Source organism: Lonchura striata, chromosome 3 (genome assembly GCF_046129695.1).
Source record: "Lonchura striata isolate bLonStr1 chromosome 3, bLonStr1.mat, whole genome shotgun sequence".
Lineage (NCBI taxonomy): Eukaryota > Metazoa > Chordata > Aves > Passeriformes > Estrildidae > Lonchura > Lonchura striata.
The window spans coordinates 87,812,722-87,827,103 of record NC_134605.1 but is presented as its reverse complement, the minus strand read 5'-3'; the positions used below and the strand labels follow the sequence as shown (position 1 = coordinate 87,827,103).

The 14,382-nt window shown below is 37.4% G+C and overlaps 1 protein-coding gene across 1 annotated transcript in view; it reads right to left on the bottom strand.

The window, feature by feature from the left end:
• LOC110468097 (protein eyes shut homolog) overlaps positions 1 to 14,382 on the bottom strand; it is a 597,595-nt gene that overhangs the window by 179,994 nt on the left and 403,219 nt on the right. The window contains exon 26 of the mRNA XM_077782364.1: positions 4,317 to 4,546. Within this exon, the coding sequence (XP_077638490.1) occupies positions 4,317 to 4,546 (230 nt within the window). The remainder of the gene's footprint in view (positions 1 to 4,316; positions 4,547 to 14,382) is intronic.

Sequence of the window (14,382 nt, the reverse complement as noted above, 5' to 3'; positions counted from 1 at the left end):
CGTGAGGGAATTTCATAATGAAGCAGATAACACAGCTTAGCTAATAAAGAAAGAATGATACATTTAATGTTAAAGTAAAAAAGGTTATTTATAATGAAAGGAAAAAGAAAAATGGGTAGTGTAGAACGTACTATCTACCCTTCATACCCTATCTATAAAATCCTCCCTTTCTATTGCATGAAAGCAGTTGTGTAGCACTCACCACTGAATAATGAAGATTAATTTTACATGACAAACATATTTTTTATGCTGCATTTTAACACAGATTTAAAATACATCTTGTACTAAATTCTAATTTTCTATTAACTTTGGTAATTTGTAGTTAAGAAAAAATAGAAAAATAGAAATACTGAAAGCAGTATTAAAGGGAACAGAGACCACAAATGGTTGCCCTTCCATGCTTTGTACTAAATTCTCACTTTGGCCTTTGGTATATAACCAGTGTTGATAAATTCAGTTTGAATTTGGCAAATACACTGATTTGCATGTATACTTTTCTATTTACTTAGAAAAATGGAAATAGACTTCCATTTTCTAAAACTGTCATTTAGAGATATTTCAGAAGTGTCTGTTTGGAGTAAGTACACAGTGTATTTAGATAAACTGCTTTGGTCTAATATATCCATAAGGACAATTATGACTTGAATGCATTTCTTGTAAGGGCAGAGCAATCTGCTAGAGCTTGCTAGTTGAATAACAAATGAATAAAAACAAGAAATTGCATTTAATAACACTCATTAAGTTAAAACACATAATTGATAATGGCATTCATTGGTCTCTCTCTGGAAGATATTCTTATACACTACAATAAAAATAGTTAGCAACAAACTAAGTGTATCTTACCATAGCTATTAAATCAGCAAATTCACCCATTCTAGTGAAGCCAAGATATCCACAGAGGGTTTGTATCTAAAACCCTGTGCACTGCTGATATGTCAGGTAAGTACGATGAGTTTCTTGCTGAAATTTAGTTAATGGTAGGTAAAAGGCAGATCACAAAGATGATTAATTAAAATGATCACTGAAATGTATAGGTATACATAATAACATGTTTAAAACAGATCACGGGTATCTTAAAGGAGTCAAGAGAAAATTTTCTTGACTGTCATAAAGTTTCTGTATTACATACATGACAATTTACTTGCTCCATTGGGACGTCCATGGTAAATTATTATAAAATTATTTCAGTGCTCCCTATTTATGAGCTAATCTCATAATTATGAGGTCTCTCTAGATTTCTTGAAGAGCAGGTTTCTGAATATCAAAGGTTTATAATCGTAGTTCAGTGGGGCCAATTCTGGTTTCATTAGACTAAATTATCAATCTCATTGAAAATTTAGGATTAAATAAAATCACTCGATTCTATAGTTACTTTTCAGCTACTAAATACAAGATCCATCAAGTCATATTCTGATCTGTATAAAGATGCAATTGTCAGCATGAGCTCTGGGATGCAGCTGCCCCAGTGAGCTCCCAGCCAATGAACATGTCAGATATAGCATCCCTGGCTCACCCAGGAGCACTAGCAAAAAGGAGGAAGCTGTTCCCTGTATTGAACAGGGGGTCTTAGAGGGTAAAAGCAGAGCTCTGTGAAAAGAGAACTTAATTCATCATCTCCACACAAAAAAAGGAAAAAGAAATGTTATTTTTCCAATGCTAGAGCTATTAGACAACCTATGTGGAAATACTAATCTCTCATTATGTAAGCTGCAGGAAAGCAAAAGGCATCTCTTCCACTTTTAGGAAAGCAAAATAGATATATCATGGAAACTGAGTGTTTGACCATTAAAAGGATAATATGGTTGTACAGCTGATGTTATGTTCTCCAAAGGAGCTACTTGTATCAGGGTTTCTTTAAAGCTTCTATTCTGTTCTATTGAACAGAATGGTTACTGCTGTACCTTATGTAGAGTCAGTCCTAACCATCAGAGATTTGGTTACAACTGCAACTTAGGGCAAGAGTCCCATGCATTTAATTTGCTATTGGGGTAGTCATAATTCAGTCATATTTTCACACATGATTTTTGAAACAAAATCACATAAAGAAAGAGAGAAGACATCCCCTTCATTTACACAACTAAGATAAGCTTCCTTGGAAGACAAATTTCCTAGGAAGTTTAGTTGGCAATAAACTCTTTCTAATGCATGGACTCTCCTGGCCTGCACTGGCTAAGCTTCAAAGGAGAAAATGGCTTAGAACGCTGTATTTTTTGAATGAGTAACATAAAAATACCTTTTTCAATCAATGAAACAGAAGGTACTTTCCCTGAAGTCTGTGGCACATGCAAGTACTCAGCCCAGAGAATACCATTCAAACACAGATCACGTCAGTTATCCTTAAAACCACCAAACCATAGTGATGCCTTAAATTTTAGCTTTCATATTTTTCAGATTCTGTGCTGCCTTGGTGTGTAACTCTGAACTTCATATAAAAGTGTTTGCAAGTTCTCTTCACAGGATAGTTAGACAAAACAATCCTTTTCCAGTTTGAGAAGCAAGGAAAACTGTTATGGCCTCAGTCCCAAAAAGCATAAACAATGGCAAATTGAAGAGAGCAAACTGAGAGGATGGGACTTCATAACCTGAGGCTGTAATTAGACAATTAACCCCAATGTGTAAATGGACTGAAACTTAGGTCATCTATTTTGTCACCGTTTTGGCTCCATCTTGAGTGTAGCCCTGGCCAGGCTCTTGTGCTGCCCAAAGTGTATCCTTTAAGGGCTTTTAATAAATATTGACTTTATTCTTTAACTCTGTCTAGTCTCTGTTCTTGGTCAGCCTCTCTAGGGTACCGAGAGATCAGCTGGAAGGTCAGAAGAAAGCAGCAATCAGACACTGGTGGAAGGAACCAGTGCAGTCCCACAGAGTGGCTATGCACACATACTGATATGGTCTATTATCACAGGATGTCTGTCAAACTCTTGCTTAAATTGAATATTGCTTACTCCTGGCAAAACCCTTGCAAAGAGCCAGAACCTGCCCTCATCCAATATATCACAGATGATGCTGATAAAAAGGATGACAGCTACATTCTTTGGAATGCAGAAGGAAATTCTGGCACATGAAATGTATGTAAATGTAAATAAATAAAAAAACTTTATTGAAATGTTGAAAATACTTCATTGAAGCACTGAATATTTCATGTTTTTATGGAAACACACTTTTTTAGTTTTGTTATTTCATGTTGCAGTTTCCACAGCTGCAGTGTATTGTAAGCAAGTGCAAAGAGTATGCCCAGAGACTAAATATGTAGAAAATACTCATGGGATTCAATTTCAATACTGAAAATTTGCAAATATATGATGTATTATATACTTGAAAAGGCTATATGGTAAAATATTCTCTGATATCTAAGCAACGTGACAATTTTTTTTTTTTTGAGCTGACAGTCAGTGACTGCTTTCAAATATAGGGAGTGCAATGACCTATTTTTAGACAGTAATACAATGTGATGCTAGCTCACATACCCTAGTAGTCTGGCAAGGGCATTCTTAACTCTAGTTGCTTTTACTTCATACTGTGGGAAGCTCATTAGGAGGATTATACAGTTATATAACCACATTCTAGACATTTTTTTTGGTTCTTTTCCTGTACATCAGTAATGCCCTTTAGTGCTATGGGAATTACCTACTGCAATTCATAAACCTCAGTACCTTAAAAGCTAAAATTTTTTGAAGCCATCTATGAAATTTACTCTAAAAAAGAACTTTCTGAAAAGCAATAATGAAAAGCAATTACAATTACAGAACAGAAATATTGATCAGTTTGCTTTATAGCCTTGATTTATCTGACAAAGAAGTCAAAATTACAAAAAAAAATATTTTTTATTCAGATTCCAATTATGTTAATTTGATTGATCTGTGCTTTATGAGCAACAGTAGTAGAAGTATAAATGAGTTACAGAGAAAAATCAATCTTTTTCAACAAAGGAACTGATACAGTGATGGGAAAAAACCAAGTCTGTAGAAATGGAAAACATAATCTTTTGAGGAAGTCAACTTACTTTTGTCCCAGAAATAATACACTGAAAAACATACATTAAAACTGTGCACTACAATTTTGCACAAAAAACGTAATTTTTTTTTCATTAACTCAAATTGCAACCCTTAGGAATGTGCCTGACTGATATCACCTAATTTACACTACAAATAAGTATTATTTGAATTACCTCAATGAATTTGCTCCTCAGTTAACTAAAAATAACTGGGATGAAAAGCAGAGAAATATGACAATCAATACCTCTTCTCCCTTTTCATCTCCAAAGCAGTATAAGACTTTCATTTCATAACTAATAGAGAAAAATTAATTGCAATTACCCTTTTCACAGAATCGACCAGTGAAGTGTAGTGGGCAGTCACACCGGAACGAGGTGGCCCCAGTAGGCAGAGAGAGAGGGTGACAAGTCCCTCCATTATGGCACAGCCCTTCCTGGCACACAGGTGGAAATGCAGGGGAAATCTGAGAGGGCACACCAGGGTCAGGCAAGTGAAGCACATCAGAAGAAACCACAGGGAATGCTGTTGATAGACGTGTGGGTACAGAGGTTCTGAAAGGAGAAAGACAACATATCAAAATAAAAAAAAAAATCCTGTGAGATCTAATTTTTGTTACTGCACTTAAGCACCGATTGATATTAATTTGTTGTTTTTAACTAAAAACTGAGACTATACTAAAGAAAATATGTATACATAAGGAGTTCCCAAATCTAGTCTCCATCCACAAAACTAGCAAAAACACAGTGAAGGTATTTTTTTCTCTGAGGGAGCAAGGAATAGCCTTCATGCAAGAAGCACAGTTTTTACGTGCTCTCAAAATTCATTTTTGATGGATGTAAACAACAGTTAAAAAATAAACACGGGCTTCACTTATTGAACAATGCCTTTCTTGAAGTTACCAAAACTTGTATGGCAGTTTTATAAGAGACTTCCATACATGTAGTTCAAGCATGCATAGAAGGGAAAAAGCTGTAGTACAGAAACACGGTATCTTCTAATTCACAGAAATATTGGGGAGAAAGGGGAAAGGCAACAAAAAAGAGAGACTTTTTGGTTTAACATCACCTGTTTGTCAACTCTACTTATTACAGTGCTTTGTTTCTACCAGAGAGCCAAACTTGTGACTCACTAAAACTATGCAAATGTAAGGCTTCCAATCTACCAAGCACAACAACTTACATGCATTACACAAGTTTACTATGGTGAGGGAAAAGGAAAAATAATCAAGAGTCCCAAGAAGTTTCATAACTATTTAATAAGCTTTATCAATTAAAAAATAAGTTCTCACTGAATTTTACGTAGGAGACAGACATTCTTCTTTCATTTTCTGAAGTTCAAGAGATACAATTTTTTTCCTCAGAAAGAAATTTCTAATTCTGAATTTTAATTTGGAAACTAATTAAATATCTTATTGTTTATACCTCCTTGGTAATTTGAAATTTTGTGAGTATTTCTGTTATGCTTTAATGTTGTGCCAAAAAAACCCCAAATAATTAGTGGTCTAGAGCACCTCTCCTACTAATACAGATTGAGAGAGTTGAGAGAAGGCTTTGAGGATACCAAATTACAGCTTTGCAGTACATGAAGGGGCCTGCAGGAAAGCTGGAGAGGGATTTTCCGTGGGAGCATGTAGGGATAGAACAAGGAGGATTGGCTTTAAGCTGAAGGAGGGTATGCTTACATTAGATATTAGGGAAAAATTCCTTACTGGGGTCGCGAGGCACTGAATTAGGTTGCCTGGAGACACTATGTGTGCTCCAACCTGGAAGTGTTCAAGGTCAGGCTGGTTGGGGCTCTGAGCAACCTGGGCAGGTGAACGGTGTCCCAACACATGGCAGTGGGGTTGGAATCAGATAATCTTTAAGATCCCTTCCAACCCAAACCCATGATTCCATAAAAGGGAGATGAGGATGAGGTTCAACTGAAATATCACTAACATTTTAGGTGAAACAGAGCTTAGAAATTAAGTCCTTATTAAAATGTTTTATAGGCACCACAGTTAGCAAAAGACAGTATTTTTTAGCAATGTGTTAAACATCAACATTTTAACATCAAAATTCATACTTATTTTGATGAAAATGATGGCATAAAGCTGCTTCCCAAAAAAAAAAAAAAAAAAAAAAAGAATTGAAAGAAGCCCATAGACTGGGTCCTGCTGTGCCCTTTCTCTCTGGCACCTGCTCTTGTATCAGCTAAAACTTCTGCTTCACCATGTTTTAGAGTTGTGAGTATGTCATAAAAAGAAGCATTGGAAAGTGATGATGCACCAGTAGATTGCAACAGCAGAAACAAGATAGGTGGGGACACATTCAGCGTGACATTGCATTCACCACTTCATGCATCTGTCTAGCTTCTTCTTAAGTCTTCCAAATTTTTTACATATCCCATTTACATGAAAACTGATTTTAATAATTTACTTTTTTTGAATCCATATTCTGGAAAGTACCAACAAACTTCATAATATTCTGAAAAAATGCAATCCAACATAACACATTCCAGGTAAGTAAGTTGTTTGTTAATGTCACTATTAATAATAGAGAAAAAAAAAAAATGCCCAGAGGCAGTTAGGAAAGAAAGAAAAGGAAGTGTACAGAGGAAGGAGATAATTAATTCAAGGCAAAGTAAATATCTAAGGGGACCCAAAGAAAGGCACAATAACTGAGAAAGGAGTGAAGCCTGGGAAAGAACAAAAGGGATATAGGGCTTAAGTGACAGTAAAGAGAAGATTTGCAGAGCCATAATAGTAAGGAAAACATCATTAGAATGGGATATTTAAGCAGGGATGCAGTATGCATCCAAAACACAAAACAGCCAAAACACACACACTGTGGTGCTTAGCAATGAGGATTTCAAGACAACTATCTACTTTATATGAGAGAAAAGCATCCAAAAAAAATCTGTCATCAAGGTGGCTGAAAATAAATTCTTAAAATATTTTTGAGGCAGAGGACTTGCTAATAAAAGGCTTGAAGCTTTAAGAAAATAAGTGACTTACTGTTTATTTCCATTTGGATGAATTGAACAATAATTCCATTTATAGAAATACAATGAAAATAATGTAATTGCTGGATTTATAGCAATACTTTCCTCCTAAGGGAAGTAGCTCTGTTGAACTTCATGTAGGCTATTCCATTCAGAGCAGCATTAAGGCTGCATTAACATGTGTTATCTTCTACCAGCAAGCACAGCAAATTTTCTATTTGCTAGCACAGCAAATTAAAAGTGCTTAGTCACCCGCTGGGATTACAAACTCTGATTAAAAGTAAATAAACCACAAATCTTGATTTTTGTCCCCAAGCATAACTTAAATGTTGTAGAAACTCTGAACTAATAGCAGGTTTACATAAAGATTTAGACATTTACAGGAGAAATTTATTGGGAGCAATTACTGGTATTTGTTGATTTTTCTGTTACTCCTGAAAAAAAAAAGTCAACAAAAAACTACATAAAACCTGGAGAAATAACATAGTATAAACTAAGCTATTACTACTAGCTATTAGAGAGACCATTTTTCTAATGACAGATAATCCTATCTGACCACTGCAAAATTTACTTCTCTGAACCTGGTTACAGCTACTGTCAGGGGTAAAATGCTGAACAAGAGAGAGAGCTGTCTGACTGGCAGGTGCATTCTTGTCTCTGCTGAAAGCACTGATTTCCAGCTGTGGAAGTTTCACATCCCCTTTCTGATGGGAAGCTACTGTTTTTCTCTAAAATAGAATCACAGCAGTGTGCTTTAAATGAAATTTTATGAGTGCGAGTAATACAGCCTTTTGGTTTGACATTATAATCTGCGGAGAAGAAAGAAAGAAAGGAAAGCTACTTGGTAGGCTGATTTCTCCCTGGTTCGTTTGCTAATTTTTCACAGGATGTCAGCCTTTGCAGTGTTGTTCTGGATGTTTTGCTTCTAGATGGTGCCTGACTGTGTTCGTGCCAGCGCTGCTTCCAGGCACCCCGCAGCTCCCTGCCTTCCCACAAAAGCGGGGAAGAGTTTGCTGGGGCTGGTTAGTGGGGCAAACATCTGCAGCTGTGCTCACAAGCCGTTCAGGCTGCTGCTGTGAATAAGCAATGACCTTAGCTCAATGAATTTTAACTAAAACATTATTTGAATAAAGAGCTGGGAAGCATTTAAAGTAAAACAGTAATTGAGGTGTTGAAAGTTTTGACAAAGTGTAACAAAAATATGTCAAGCAAAACTTGATTCACTGTTACTCCGCAAAAAGGCCACAATTTTATATTTGTTTTTATTCTTTTCAATTTCCTAGGCTGTCACTGCCTCTCAGGTCAATAATGCACACAAAGATCCTCAAACTTGCTGCAAGCATCAACACTTTGCTTTTAATCTTAAAATGAGCTCCAAAAGCTGAGCTTTAAAGGCCTGCAAGATTGTGCTTCATAGCTGAGTGCATATAAACTTGAAATGCTTGTCATTATTTGGAATGTAACATAGACATTAGTGCAATTTGAAGTCTTGTTTATTTTACATTATATTTTTGCCACTCATGGAGATGTATGATGAACCAAATGGCAGGAATATAGTACTTAGAGGTCATGTTTGAAGTTATGTTATTAAACCAAAAGCATACATACACAAACCAGCTGTGCTTCTCTCTCCCATACACTCTCCTCTATCCAGTAAGAGCCTGAAACTATCAGTGTGTGAAGGTAGAGGCACTAGTTAGAGCTTAAAAAGTTAAGAAAAACTCTGGGATGCCCTGCTCTGCAGTGACCTGGCAGGGAGGGGCTCAGCCTCGACAGGGGCTTGCCTGTGTGCTGCCAGTGTGGCCCCTGCACCAGGGCCAAGAGAGTTGCTCAGCCTGAAGAAAGGAAGGTTCTGGGGAATCTGGTCAATTTATATAAACACCTGAGGAAGAAGGGAAGGGGAAAGGATGGAAGCAGATGGTTCTTGCTGGTGGCCAGGATATACAGCAATGGAACACAAACTGAAACGCAAGAAATTCCACCTAAATTTAAGAGAGCATTTTTTTTTTCCCCCCAGGGTGATCTATCTGTATAATGGACTTCAAACTGAGACCTGCAAAGAGAGCAGACTTTTCCCCCAAGCAATTTATTATCAGGCTGATGGCAGATGTGTCTACAGAAGCACTCTGACATTTCCCATGAAGCAGGCTGATGAGACAAGCAATGGCACGGGAGTCCCCGTGATATGATAACATCTCCACTGCCTATATCTTCTGGTACTTATGCACTTAACATTTTATTACTGGAGTAATGGATTTAGCCTTATCTGATATGAGTGGGATAAGGCAGTTTGTATTTTTATCTTGTCAATAAAGTAGTTTGTGCTGGGAAGCAACTGCTTTTATTTGCAGTTTTCTTCAGTGGTAAACTGTGCATCTCACACTTGTCTTATGTTGTGACAGATTATTATTTTAAGTTAATGTTTTAGAATTTGGAGCCAAAAGAAAGATTTTTCAAGAGCATTAGCATGCATGGTATAATACAATTTCAAAATGTATGAAAATGAAAACAACTGCACTTACTGGAAATGTTGGTTTAAACAGGAATAAATACCTAGTACCTTGAATGTAATTTGGCAGGAATTAATAAAGCCTTTTACAAGCTGTTTATTTCACTGTTCACAACCATGTCAAGCAGAGTACTTTAAATGGCATCTCACTGATTTCAATGAATCCACAGAGCAGTGTATCTGTACACTTACCCTCCTGGAGACACCATTTACATCACTCTACACAGTAATTGGGAATACAATTCAAGAGCTTACCAGATATGGATTGTTTATATTCTGCAGTTTATATGTGAACATGATTTCCTCACTCATGACAATTTTTGTTTTAGTTGGAAGTGCCAGGGGTCAGTTTTATGAATAGTGATGATATATGGTCAGGCATATATCTTAAAAAATTAAATGTTCAGTGTAAATGTTCCAGACTGTGAGCTGAGCTTCCCCCTCCTACAAGTCACAATCACTTGGTAGCAGAACTCAGTGATACTGTAGTTGCAGCTTTCCATTAAAAAATTCACAACTGGAATAACATCATTATTTGCAACTGCTTTTGCACACACAGAATCTCATTTAATGGTGCAAACTCATAGCAATGCAAATAATATATTCAATATACAATGCAGTCAAGGATGTGAGAATGAAATTAACAGATATAATGAAATTGATGAAAGCTCTGTTTAAAAATATGAAGGCAAGATATAAACTCCAGGATACATAGTACTAGATATGGGAAGAAATGTCAGTTACAGAGAGATGAAAGAGGGAAAGGAAATACACGTACTGAGACCTATTCCTGCTGTTTCTTCTAAGGTATATAGATTCCATGAACTTTGCAATTGATAAATAAGTTATTGCAGCAACAATAGGTTGAAAGTTTAATAGAAAAGACCTTTCTAAAGTAGATATTGAAGTGAGTGGTCCTTAGATGATATTTGAAAATCACCCTTAGTCCCTAAGTTTAGGACAATTGTTAAAACCAAGGTTTTGCTAAAACTGAAGAACTGAATTTCTGTACCAAATCCAGTCATGTTTTTACTTGGCTTGCTTGAAGAAATAAGGGAGCATTAAATCTTTCAGTTGTTCACACTGATCTTTACTTAAGTATAAAAGATTACATATGCCAATGATCCAAACTTTGATTAAACTACTGAGTGCTGAGTGGACCATTGTGCAAATCTTCCACTTTCTGAAGTTTAAACAAATTTCAAATCTATGTGAGCTTCAGCTTTCTCTTTTACATTTAGTCAATAATCCCAGTTGGAAAATTTACTAATTTCATTTTAGCTGCTATTTAGAAAAAGAGCTCTTGAAAGGCCTAAGCACTGTATCTTTTTGTTGATTTTTGAAACTACTTTTGTTTCTTGGAACTGGTGGTTTTGAAAGGAAATAAATACTTTCATTCTCTCTATGAACATTCTTTCAGCAGATGAAAAATGTTATTCTGTTTTTTTAATATGACATTGTACTTTTCCTTCTGGAAAGGCTCTGCAAAATTACAATATAAGCATTCTGTTTCTGTCCTAGATGGCTGAGTAAATTCTACTGGATAAATTGAGTTCCTGTAACAGAGGTGCTATGACAACTATCTCAAAAATCACAATTCCAGAATGCAGTCACTACTGTTTACCAAGGATTCTATCTAAGTTCAAATAGTTCATTATCTCATTGATGCCATCTATACTTTAGACTCCAAAACTCATGATCAACCTATGCAATATTATTGCACAATGTGCCTGTGAGGGATAAAGGAGGAGTACTTCTAGATCCTGAATATGCAATTGATTTCCTAAGCAATAATTCATTCAGGCAAGACTTCTGCATTGTAATTTTTGGGGCAATAGTAGCCAAATTTTGGTCTTTGGCTGGAGAGGCCCTACGTTGGGCGCCAGGCTGCCGCGATCCCATCCCAGATCCCTTTTTGCCCCGGCTAGTTTCCTGATGGGGCGAGAGGGGCAGGTGAAACACCCTCCACTGGACCCAGCAGGGCTTTGGAGGGTGCTTCGTGGGTTCGGAAAGCGCTGCTGAATCCCATGGCGTGATAAGGAAGAGAGACTCTTGCTAGGGCTAAGTCCGAAGCTTATTGCAGCCCAACCAGGGCTAACAACACTTGAACAGTCCTGCTAGCAAGAGCACCTGCAAGGTGCTTGCAGCTTGTTATAAACTGAGAGGGAGGGGAACCAGTCGAGCAATGGAGGTGGAATAGGGAGTGGCTCTTGTATGGGGTGACACATATAGGAACCAATGAGGGATGGACATGGGAGGGGCCCCCGGCCCCTGTCCAATCACCCAGCATCCAGGATAGAAGTTTCTAGGTGTATGGGAAGGGATACCGAGTGACTGACAGGGCGCCTGGGAGGGGGCAAGGGAGTGGCTGAGCGCCTTAGGGGAGGATTGATACATGGGGTAGGGCAGGAAAACTAGGGACAAACCAAGTGGAACATGGGGCTACATAGGAACAAACCATTACATAATAAAACATGTAATAACACAACTCCACATCTGGCCACAGTGAATATTCTCCAGATGGGTAGTACCCTGCATTGACAAGGAAAAAAAACCCTGAAATGCTTCAAAAGATATACTTAAAAAACAATTAACACAGTGGAAAAATACAAATCTGTACTCAGGTAAATATTCTAGCCCAAGATATATGGGGAACCACATATGAACACTTTTCCTTTATCCATTCAACCCAATCAATGCTTATTCCATGCAGGACAGAAAAGACAAACAGACTGCTTTAGGGAGTTCTTACAGCACTTCTGGGAGGTGTTTATAAATCCACCAAGCTAAGAACAGAACTAAAGTCAAGAATCTAATAAACCAGTAGAGTGCTCTTACCACTGATATGAAGAATAAAAACAGAAATAAGGGATGTACCAATACTGGACTTGTCTTTTACAGTCTCATCTCAACTTCTGGGAATATTTAGGAGATATTATTCTCTCTGAGACACACCTGTAAAATAGAGGCATTCTCAGATCCTAACAAGTGTGAGAAGGACTCTTAAGGCAATCAAGATTCTTCCAGAAATGACCAGCAGGCTGGAAATTCAATGTGCCCTGATTACATTAAAGTGCAGTTTTGAAAGTGCGTACTTTAGTTTTAGACATCTCACTTAAGGTTAGTTTATGCCTTTAAATGATTTTTACAGATGAACTGCCTTATTTCTTTTAGGATTAGTTTCCCCATGTGCTGAAAATAGTTCTTACCCACTTAATAAAAGTAGGGAAGATCTACATTTGTGGTTTTCAGTGGGATAGAGGTGCAGTAGCAACTGTGGGTCAGTGTTTTGGATTCCTACTGAGAACAGTATTGGTAATATGGAGATGTTTTAGTTGCTTCCACACAGTGTTTGCACACAGTCAAGGCCTTTTCTGCTCCTCACCCCACCGCACCAGTGAGCAGGCTGGGTGTGTACAAGGAATTGAAAGGGCACACAGCCTGATCCTGACTGCCCAAAGGGACACCCCATCACAATCAGCTGATTGTGCTGTGTCAAAATCAGCATATAAAGCTGGGTGAAGAAGAAGGAACATTTGGAGTGATGGCATTTGTCTTTCCAAGTCAGTATTACAAGTGATGGGGCAGTGCTTTCTTGGTGATAGCTGAGCCTCCACCTGCCTGTGGGAAGTGGTGATTGAATTCCTGGTTTTGCGTTGTTTGTCCATGGCTTTAGCTTTACCTATTGAACTGTCTTTATGTCCACTCACAAGTTTTCTTACTTATACCTTTTGATTCTCTCCCCCATTGAACCAGGGAAGACTGAGCAAGCGGCTGAGTGGGGGTTAGTTGCTGGCTGGTGTTAAACCATGACATTTTATAAATATTAATTAAGATTCCTGGATAGAAAGCATTTTTCTATTCAGGGACTCTGTTACTGGAGAGAAATAAGAATTAAAAAAAGCATTCTGTATCATACACTACAGAAATTAACATAAAAGCTGTCCTGAAAGCAAGATGAGAATGATATGTAGAAATTAGTACGGAAAGAGTTAAAAATGCAGAGTACTGTTATGTATCATCTAGTCTTTCTTCCAGACTTAATTTCTAATTATATCTTAATGCTGGAGAATGGCTGACATGCATAAACACAAACATCATCTATTCATCAGTAATTTAGCATTTAATTAAAATATGACTGCATTCCCATTGAGTGCATAAGAAAGAGTATATTGTAAATATGACAGGTCAAAAAATATCTGTAAAATTAAATGAGAGAATGAAAAAATACAATACTTGAAACATCCTAAATAGAATTTTACAAGGTATTTTACAAAATAAGGAACTAAAATAATAGCCTTCATGTATTTTTTTTCTGGAAATTATTTTATAATCAATAAAGTGGATGACAGATGAGAGAGTAAACAACAGTCCACAGTTAAACTGGGTATAGGGGTTTACCTAAGAACTGATGAGAATATACCTGTTACCCTAGTTTATCTCATGCACTCCCGTGTGTCCTCAGTTCCCCCATGTCCTGTCATGTTCACTGGGTTTCCACTTTCACTTCTAGCAGGGAGGTTGCTGGTGGTCTGGGAAGCTTGAGTGGAAAGTAATGTTGATTCACACTGAGCTGCTGTCTGTATTAATTGGTCTTGACTGTTGCCAGCTACAGTCTTTGTGCCTGGTATTCATCTCCAGGCACTTCTCTTATGTTCAGTACTCTCCCCCACTTCCAGGATCTTTCTTCCAGCCAGGAGATTTGCCTTCTTTCCTGGCCAACCTTCAGTCAGCTGGGACCTCAGCTGTTAGCCAAAACTGATGATAAATGATGGAGAGCGGCTGGTGAACTCTTCTGTCACCTGTCTCAGTGCCCTTGGGTGAATCCCATCTGGCCCATTGGACTTCAGAGTGTCTAAGTGACTCAGCAGGTCTCTAATTACTGCCTCCTGAATT